The sequence below is a fragment of the Triticum aestivum genome, chromosome 5A, assembly GCF_018294505.1.
Source record: "Triticum aestivum cultivar Chinese Spring chromosome 5A, IWGSC CS RefSeq v2.1, whole genome shotgun sequence".
Taxonomy (NCBI): domain Eukaryota; kingdom Viridiplantae; phylum Streptophyta; class Magnoliopsida; order Poales; family Poaceae; genus Triticum; species Triticum aestivum.
Window position 1 is genome coordinate 76309970 of NC_057806.1, and position 10400 is coordinate 76320369.

The following is a 10400-nucleotide window of genomic DNA, read 5'->3' on the forward strand; positions in this document are numbered from 1 at the left end:
ACACACAAAATCTCAATTCCTTGTGTTTTTGTTTACTATCATTATTTGTACTGAAAATACAAACAACTTAATACTACAATATCTACTCGTTACTTGTTGCAACTAACAAAGCTAATGAGGTTGACACCCTCATCAGAACCATCAGGGGCAAAAGGTGCCTTTTTTTATTGTTAACTCTACACAGTACACACCGATACCTTGGTTTCTCAAGTTAGGGGAAACACAGGCCACAGCTGCAAACCCTTGCGCTTGTGGGCAAACAACTGGCTGCAGACTATAGAAATTGGAGCAGGCACCACCTCACCTGCTCAACGACCATCAAGCAACTCCAAGCCACATAATCTCTCTCGGATCCATGGGCTATTTTAGGGATCATAAATAGAACATTCTATTCGAGCAAATGAATGGTTAGCAAATTCCGACAACAAAAGATTGACATCATGGGAAATTTAATCCTTTCTCCCCTTGAGATGAAATGCATTTAATGTCGGTTAGAAAGATGACCTTGCTAGTTACTCTGTCATGAAAAGCCCCATGTCACATGCTGTTAGTATGTAGCATGGCAATCTGAGTCACGTTTGCAAAGCTTGTGGTCGCGGGAGGGGGAATGTAAACTGCCAACTAGATGAAGGTCAGATAATAAATTGATAAAATGTTGTTGACGATGAAAATAAATTCGCAATTTCAAAATAATATCTCTTGGTTGCAAGAATCCAAATCAGGTAGCACATACTCCCATCTAACTACTTAAAATCACATTGGCTATTTTGCTTCGAGAATACCCCAATGCATAAGAAATGGAAGTTTCTCCCAAATTAAAACCTACAGTAGTACAAAACTACTATGCTTGTGTTCTAGTTGAACACCCCCACATAGTAGTGACACAAAAGTTGCATCTATCAAGCTTTCCTCTCGGAAGATAGCTGAGACTCGTGCTAGTTAACTTTGGGTTGATGAATCCACCACCAAGACCACATGATCCCAGAAATGGTTTGGCAAGCAAGTTCTTCTTTTATAATACTCTTGTATCATAAAGGCTTGATATATTCTTGACCCCTCTCATCCCTAAGAAGACGTATGTTCGACAAGTAGGGAAGGAAATGTGTTGGACTGAGAGATATATCCTCTCAGTCCTAGCTACACCTGTAGTTGAGCATCACGAGAGAAGGTGGCAGAGGCAACAAAAAATGTGAGAAGATACGGTGCTAAAGGCCAGGTGACGGCGAAGTTAGGATGCTTGTGTGAACATATATATTGAAAAGTGAAAAAGTGGTGGTTGAAAGATAATATGATCTCATCAATTACACTTACACACCACATGGTAATTGAAATCATATTTCAATAGTATAATTTATTTATAATATATTGGTACTGCATGAGATGCACGTGGGAGGACCACACAAACTCAGCTATTCGTTCACCAAGGTATGACCTTTGTGTGGAGTAATTTGGTGCATTGTTTGGTTGATGACTAATATTGCCAAGGCTAGCCTTAGAAGAAATATGTCCGCTCAAAAGAGCGCGACCAACTTTGATGTATGACATGTGAGCTATATATATCTAACAAAAGGTGGAAAACCACAATTATCACGACAAACCAAATACATGCTTATATAATTCTGAAAGGACTAACATTTGATGTTGCAAACTAAACATTTCATTAGAATTTCGTCTCTTCTCTCGATTGAGTGCACTGTCTCCTACAACCATCAGCACACACTTCTATCCTAGCGCACACTCCGGAACCACCCCCCATGGAACACACACTCCCATGCCAACAAAGCATGTCACATCAAACAAGAACATGAGGAAAGCATAAGAGAGCTAGCATGGTCCATTTTATCTTTCGTACAATTTTTTTACATCATTTGGGGGATATGGTTCTTTTTTGTGTTCACAACTAGTGTGTCTTGATGAATATAAAGTTAAATGGTGAATTCGACAAGGGTTTCGGCAGGTGCTGGCTATCACGACACATTCATGATGCTGGCAAGAGAAGCACACAGATCTTCTTGATTCTCTTTCAGGATTTCGCGTTGATGGTTGGACGGGCTGATAAATTTCACCTGATGCACCACATTTACTTTCTTTGTATTATTATATAGAGCTTAGTGTACTCCCTCCGTTTCAGTTTACAAGTCCTGCGCGTATACCTAGGTTGCCAATTTTATCACCCTAATATAAACTATATAACACAAAAATTATACCGTTTGAAAATAGAACATCTGAAGTTTATATTGGTATATTTTTTTATAGTATATGACCTGTATTAGGTTGGTCAAATTGACGACCTTGGAGTACGCGCACACCCTGTAAACTGAGAGAGAGGGAGTATATATATAGGGTTGGGATTAAAATGGTTACACTAGTCACTAGACTATGGAGAGAAGGCATGCCAAGTGAATAAACTATCACCAACACATACATTCTTCATTTGATAATCAACTATACTTATTTTTAATAAACATGTCTTGGATGGATCATAAGTTGGTTTTAGAATTCAAAAGAAAAAATATTCTCTTTGGAGCTGGGCAGTTGAGCTACCTATGTATGCTCACATTATTACACCATGTCCTTCATCTACTTTTCTCATGCTTATGAATAATCCGTCTAAGCTGTGCAATATGTAACTTTGATGTATGACATGTGAGCTATATATATCTAACAAAAGGTGGAAAACCACAATTATCACGACAAACCAAATACATGCTTATATAATTCTGGAAGGACTAACATTTGATGTTGCAAACTAAACATTTCATTAGAATTTCGTCTCTTCTCTCGATTGAGTGCACTGTCTCCTACAACCATCAGCACACACTTCTATCCTAGCGCACACTCCGGAACCACCCCCCATGGAACACACACTCCCATGCCAACAAAGCATGTCACATCAAACAAGAACATGAGGAAAGCATAAGAGAGCTAGCATGGTCCATTTTATCTTTCGTACAATTTTTTTACATCATTTGGGGGATATGGTTCTTTTTTGTGTTCACAACTAGTGTGTCTTGATGAATATAAAGTTAAATGGTGAATTCGACAAGGGTTTCGGCAGGTGCTGGCTATCACGACACATTCATGATGCTGGCAAGAGAAGCACACAGATCTTCTTGATTCTCTTTCAGGATTTCGCGTTGATGGTTGGACGGGCTGATAAATTTCACCTGATGCACCACATTTACTTTCTTTGTATTATTATATAGAGCTTAGTGTACTCCCTCCGTTTCAGTTTACAAGTCCTGCGCGTATACCTAGATTGCCAATTTTATCACCCTAATATAAACTATATAACACAAAAATTATACCGTTTGAAAATAGAACATCTGAAGTTTATATTGGTATATTTTTTTATAGTATATGACCTGTATTAGGTTGGTCAAATTGACGACCTTGGAGTACGCGCACACCCTGTAAACTGAGAGAGAGGGAGTATATATATAGGGTTGGGATTAAAATGGTTACACTAGTCACTAGACTATGGAGAGAAGGCATGCCAAGTGAATAAACTATCACCAACACATACATTCTTCATTTGATAATCAACTATACTTATTTTTAATAAACATGTCTTGGATGGATCATAAGTTGGTTTTAGAATTCAAAAGAAAACATATTCTCTTTGGAGCTGGGCAGTTGAGCTACCTATGTATGCTCACATTATTACACCGTGTCCTTCATCTACTTTTCTCATGCTTATGAATAATCCGTCTAAGCTGTGCAATATATAACTATATATGCAATCTATAAAATACAAGTTGTGATATATGAAAAGGCACGCGATTGTTCTTTACTTCCATTTTGATCTGGTTTAACTAAAAAACATTACATTGATTATTGCAGTTAATGTCTATGGTTCAAAAGCATTAGAAAATCACCTACATTTACATGAACATTTTTTGGTTGTTCATTTCTTTAACTTAGCACATTTATTTTATGAAGTTATGATAGTTCACTCAAATTATGGGATATACGTACTAAGTATATAACTTGATAATGTGGTAGAATTGTAGTATGAAACCTTATTGGGAGGAGATTCAATAATATCACATGATGCCATGATGGCAAGTCAGATGTTTGCAAACTAGGAAGCAAATTTTCAACACTATAACTATGCAAAATGACGGGCTTATGATTATATAGTATGATAAAAGTTCAAACCTGGCACTAAAATGCCAATTGCATCGAATAACTAGTGCTCCCATACTAGTTGTCAACCCCCGAGAAATTGCCGCCGCCGCCATCAACGCCACTACCGCTGTTGCCCACCGATTTGTCATCGTCATTGGTATTCATCGGCGCCATGGCTGCTACCACCTAGGTGAAAGAGAAAGTGAGCTGTGCGAGCTGCGCAATGTGAGTGAGGTTGGGAGAGGAGGAGGGAGGGTCGACCATTTTGACCTCGGCCCAAGCGACATGGTCTGACTGATCCCCGTCCCTAACGACCGTCAGGTGGTCCCCGTCTTCCCCAATGCCAACGTGGGCCATATGCGGGCCCAACCTGTCATAATCCTGCTTAACCAGACTGAACCGGTTTCTAAGTAAAAATGGTACTTCCTCATCCACAATAAATCTTGCAGTTTTGAACCGAGATTAGATTTTGGATCGGAGAAGTAGTTTTTATTTTAGACAAAAAGTTGAACTTAGTGATAGTTCTGTGGGAAAGTGGTACAGTAGTAGTACTATACTACCTCCGTAAGTCATTCGTGTAGTTTTAGGTCGACAATTTAATCATCTAAATATGAATTATATGTGACAAAAAATATATATTTAAAAACTACATCCGTGTAGAAATATAATAATATATTTTTCATGACATATAACACATATTTAATTCCTCAAAATCGATGATCTAGAACTACGCGAATGACTTATTCATAGTAGTTTTCTTTAAATACTTCAATAATTGCCTAACCGTGGCGCGGCCCGCCGGCGTTCACCGGCACCGCCGCGTCCGGGAACAGACCGACTGCCGCCTTCCACGTGCCCGCGGGTTCTCCCTCATCGAGGCAACCCACAGCGGCGCTGCCGCACCGAAGCCGAAGGGGGCCCATCACTCCAGCGCTGGGTTATCCGAGGCCGTACCGGCGCTGGCAGGAGGCGGAGGGCGCGCCCTGAAGGAATCTTCCTGATTAGACATGGCTTGCTCTGACCTGGTGAGTGATGGCCTGCTCTGTTCACTCGATTCGCACTGTAGGTGAAACCTTCTCCGTTTCTTCATTTTGTTCCAAATACTGTAGAACAATGGGGTTCAATCCAGGTCAAGTTTTTCTCCTCTCCTCGCGTCTCCTCTTATTTTTTTTTTATTTTTTTTGAACTGCGCGTCTCCTCTTATTAGCAAGCTCTGTTTGTTATTTTGTGTGTGCCTTGGATACTTAAATGATGTTATTTGGGCTCCTGACTCTAATGTTGAAACCTTGGCTCTGAAGCTACAATGTAGAATTTCTTGTAACATCCCTGTGTTGATCTTTCTTGTGGTTTTTGCTATGGAGGCTCAGCTGCACTCTACAGCACCCTCTGGGTATAGCTGTGCTCCCTTATCTCCTTGGCATTGCGAAAAGTAGGGTACGATTCCTTCTGCTCAGATTCCAGAAGTTCTCAGTTGAAAGCATGGTCTGCAACTCTCTGAAGACTTTTCACGTGAGACTCTTTTTTTTAGTTGAAGGTGTGATGGCAGTACAAGACCCGCAAGCATCAGCTTGTATGGTCTGTCATTCATCTGCATATATCTATGTTCTTGCTCTGTGCTTGGGCATCGTTGGCAACTTGGCATTGTGGCTGGCTTGGCTACTTCTCTGCAGAAATCAAGTATTGGCTCTTGGCAAAGGTAAGAGGGTTCTACTTTCTACTACATCTTAGAGCATAAACTTGATACTTTGGATCTTGTTTATGGTGGCTTCTTTAGTGTTTGCTTGCATAGCTTACTTTCCTTTGATTTTTCTGACATCAAATATATGCATCCATGTGAAGTTGGAACAGACTGCTGATAACAAATATTACTACTTCATCCTATTTTAGGCTGCTCTTTTGCTCTGGGCTTGGGGTTTCCGCATCCTTGGCATATAGACTGCTTCTCTGCATAAGTATTGGCTTCTTCAAAGAGCTTCTTGGCAAAGGTAAGAGGCTTCTTGTCTTTCTACTTGCTACATCTTTAGATCATAAACGTTTAGATGATGTTTATGATGGCACACAGACACAGGAACCTAAAGTGCATAGTTCTATTTGTCCTGAAATTTAGTATTAGACGTTTTTCTTTGATTTATCTGGCATTGGAATAGGCTGCTGGTAGTAACACATATTGCTACATCTTCCTATTTTACTCTGAAAGAAGTATTGGCTGTTCACAAATGTAAGAGGCTTCTTCTTTTTCTACTAGATCATAAACTTGCTAAATCTTTAGATCACCTGAAAAAAGCTTGCTCCAGTATTGGACACCTTTGATTTGTCTGACATTGAATATATGCATCCATGTGAGGTTGGAACAGACTGCTGATGATAACACACACTACTACATCTTCCAATTTTAGGCTGCTGTATCTTGCTGTCTTGATTCCCCACCATTTTGATTACATTTGTCATGGCGCCGGATCAAGATTATGATCAAGATAACAGTCATGTGGATGATACGCAGAAGTATTTTTTCAAGTGCATGGTTGGTGATTTCCCAGAAAAAATGGCAAGCCCTGGTGCATGGATGCCCTTTCTCTCCTTCAGATGGAATGCCATCCTGGTCAGAATGATAATTTTGTTGTTTGTTTGTTCCTTCAGGCCATACCACAGAAGTTTGTGGAGAATTTCAAAGGTCATATCTCTGAAGTTATCAAGCTAGAAGCTCCTGATGGAAACATATACAATATTCAGGCTATCAGGGATCTGAACAAGATAGTCCTCGGACCTGGATGGGGGGTATTTGTCAGCTTTTACAAACTAAAAGTGGGCTACTTCCTGGTGTTCAGGTACATCGGGGATTCTCACTTCAAAGTTCTGATATTTGATTTTGGAACTTGCTGTGAGAAGGAAGTGTTCCACGTTCCCATGAACTGCGACCCTAATGCCCAAGAAAAAGAAAGCAACAGTGAGTCCCATCGAAGGTGCGAGCTCTGTGATGTGCATTTCTATTGGCATCACCTGGATGATAGGCAGAAGCATTTCCTGAGGCTCATGGTTGGCGATTTCCGTCGAGAAATGGTAAGACCTTGGATGATAATGCCCTTCCTGACTTCTTGATGAAGTGTCGTCTTTTGATCAGACATATATAATTTGTTGATTGCTTTGTTGTCTGTTCCTGCAGAGCATACCACAGAAATTTGTGAACAATTTCAGAGGTCGGATCTCTGAAGTTATGAAGCTAGAAGCTCCAGATGGAAACATATACAACTTTAAGGTTACCAAGGATCTGAACAAGATAGTCCTTAGATATGGATGGGCAGCATTTGCCAGTGATTATGAACTAAAAGAGCATGACTTGCTGGTGTTCAGATACATTGGGGACTCTCACTTTAAAGTCCTAATATTTGACCCAAGTGGTTGTGAGAAACAATCAGTCCACATTGTCTTGAACCATGCTCCTAATGTACCAAAAACAGGCATATCTCATGATCGGTCATTCATCAGGGAAACCAGGCGCCGAGACTGTGGATCACACGATAACAACAGCAGGAAAACTAAAAAGATGACTCTGGTGGACTCTCCTTCACCGAGATTTGGTAAAGAATTGCTAACTGATGTACATTTTCATTGGTGCCTGTAATTGCTAACTGATGTCTTGATGATCGGGGTTGTGGAGCAGAAGGTGTCACATCTCCAGAAGTCACCATGAATTCAGGTGGCCTTCGGGAAATCACCGAGCTTCACTATGTCCTAGCAACGGGGTGCAATCTGACTACATCACAGAAGGCAGAAGTCGACGCGCTTGTGAAGAAAGTTAGGCCTGTAATTCCATTTTACATCACAGCCATGAACAAGACAAGCATGTCCGGATCTCTGGTATGTGTGCAGTATCCTCTACAGATTCAATGAGACTCCTGCAAAATTTGTTATTTAATGTTCAGATCTCTTGTCTAAAATTTTGTTGGAATTTTTAAAATTATAGTAGCTCTCTGTAAATTACAATCTTCAATAATTTGAAAGTGGTGTATCACGATAGACATTCCAATCAATGGTTGAACGATGAATATCATCGAACTATTCCATTCCACTGCTGAATGACAGAAACTGGAGTTTTTCTTACTAATGGACTGATCCTGGGAATCCTGATGATTCATTCATCTGTAACAGGTCATCTGCAAGGATTACGCTGCCAAATACCTTCCACATGAAGACCAATTCATCACACTCTGCCATCCTCATAAGAGCAACATATGGGTAGATAATTTGAAGGTTATCACTGATGGTTCATGCATGCTTTCTGTTGGCTGGTCGTGCTTCGTTCTCCACAACGAGTTGCGGGAAAGTGACATCTGCCTATTTGAAGTATCGAAAAACGACGGTGAAGTGACAATGGTTGTTCATTCTCTTGAAGGAGGTCATCACCTACAAGGTGAGTATGCAACACATTGACACCTGCACACATGACATTAAAAATAATGCTCAGGATCGCCAACTTAAAAAAATGAATTTATGAGACAACATAGAAATAGACTCCTTTGTTTTATGTAGCCATACCTGAACCAGTATGGAATCAAGAGTGAGTTAGTGTCACTTTACTCGATCATTTTGGAATGCCCATTTGTGTTTGTACAGGGAAAAAGCCCGAATCTCAAAACAAGTGCAGTTATCCAGTTAAGGTCGAGGTGACCGAGGAAGAGGAGAGTGACAACGAACTTGCTGAGTCCAACTACTACTACTCAAGGTATGCCTATGACCTGACCGGCAAGGAGCAAGAGGAGATATTCAGGTCAGCGTTGATTCAACAGGGCAATCCGGTATATGTCGCCGTTCTGCAGGAGAATCATGTTAGCAGCAGGAATAACTTGCTGGTCAGTTCAGTTGTTCCGCTAATCACAAACTGGAAGACCTAGACAGTTCATTAGACCGTCTTTGATAGACTTTCTGAACCGTCGGTGCGAAAGCTTTCTGTACTAATGACTAATGTTCTGCTGTACTATATATGCAGACCTTCCCCAGAGAGTTTGCGGCTAAGCATCTTGCGGAGAGGTCGCATGACATCCTGCTCCTGAGACCTAACAGGAGAGAGAAGTGGTGCGTGAGGTACTACTACCATTCTATGATGAGGATACAGGGTTTCAGCTACAGTTCCTGGACCAAGTTTGTCTGTGACAACAGGCTGCATGAGGGCCACGTCTGTGTCTTCGAGCTGATGAAAAGCGCGTGCAAGGCGACGATGATGGTCCACGTTTTCAGGAAGTTCAATGGCAGGTTTGTTCTGCTGGACTAACTAGCTACTTCTGCGTAGCTGCATCCATCTTAATTTGTCGTTGAATAACTGAAGCGGTTGCCACTGGGACCTGAAATGAGAGTAGCTTGTGTACCAGCAGAAGTAGTTGCCTTTTTTTCTTTTGAGGGGAAGTAGAAGTAGTTGTAGAAACGTACCGTATGAATGTTCACTCCTGATTCACCACTCATGACTGTGATTTCAGAACCAAGAGGAGTATTTCAGTGCTTGTAGCCGTAGGTAAAAGGCATGCCAAAGCATCTATGGCTCACTCCCCTGAAATTTTATTGAATGTAAATCGGTTGACTGAAATTTTATTAAATCTAAGCCGAGTCCCAGCTAGTGGATAGCTGTGTGCACATGTTACTCGAGGACAACTACTCAGCTAATCGGCGACGAAAAGTTTTAACTTGTAACTCGTGTGTTCTTGTGTGGGTGGGTTCTTTAAGTGGTGATTGACTAGGAGAAATTAATTGTCTGTTGCACGATCTGGTTCTCGCGGCCGCTTTGGCTGTTTTGTTGTGGCTTTTGTTAGACCTGTGATGATATGAAGCGTGTAGTTGCAAGATTCATCAATGGCTCTTTATCTGGTTTTGCAAATTCAGAAACTTGTCGAGCAAATTTGCTGGAGTGGATGATCACAACATCAACAGCAGGAATCAAGCGCTAACATATTTTATTTTGAGATTGAGATCGAGAGATGTAAACCGCCGGATGGGTAAGGGTTAGACGAGAACTTACAAATTGATGCGATGCTAGCATATTTTGTTGTTATTGTTGTTCTTGTTGTGTCCATGATGACGATGAAAACAAATTTAGAATTTCAAAACAACATCTTCTCGACTCGCCGAATTAGTTAGATCCCATCCAATTACTTGACATAGCATACAACTTGTTTTTTTTGTGTTAGGCCCCAATACATAAGAAACTTTAATCCTTCCTGATTAAATAAACTATACTCCAGGCCATTCCATCTATGCATAGTCATGCCACATAAGGCACAACT

The 10400-nt window shown here is 40.7% G+C and overlaps 1 protein-coding gene across 4 annotated transcripts; it reads left to right on the forward strand.

Moving 5' to 3' along the window:
- Nucleotides 1–4868: 4868 nt before the first annotated feature.
- Nucleotides 4869–9810, forward strand: LOC123102376 (B3 domain-containing protein LOC_Os12g40080). Of its 4 annotated transcripts, none has more exons than XM_044523710.1 (11): nucleotides 4869–5156; nucleotides 5493–5565; nucleotides 5660–5810; nucleotides 6004–6116; nucleotides 6426–6475; nucleotides 6769–7188; nucleotides 7292–7706; nucleotides 7790–7986; nucleotides 8278–8539; nucleotides 8743–8978; nucleotides 9116–9810. In XM_044523710.1, the coding sequence occupies exons 3-11, from the start codon at nucleotides 5671–5673 to the stop codon at nucleotides 9395–9397; spliced, it is 2115 nt and encodes a 704-aa protein (XP_044379645.1). In that variant the 5' UTR covers nucleotides 4869–5156; nucleotides 5493–5565; nucleotides 5660–5670; the 3' UTR covers nucleotides 9398–9810. The 4 variants fall into 4 exon arrangements, with proteins under 4 accessions (XP_044379645.1, XP_044379642.1, XP_044379644.1 ...); XM_044523707.1 differs by lacking the exon at nucleotides 6426–6475 and adding an exon at nucleotides 6528–6676 and having other exon boundaries at nucleotides 4873–5156; nucleotides 5660–5827; nucleotides 6019–6116; XM_044523709.1 differs by lacking the exon at nucleotides 6426–6475 and adding an exon at nucleotides 6528–6652 and having other exon boundaries at nucleotides 4873–5156; nucleotides 5660–5827; nucleotides 6019–6116.
- Nucleotides 9811–10400: the final 590 nt, after the last annotated feature.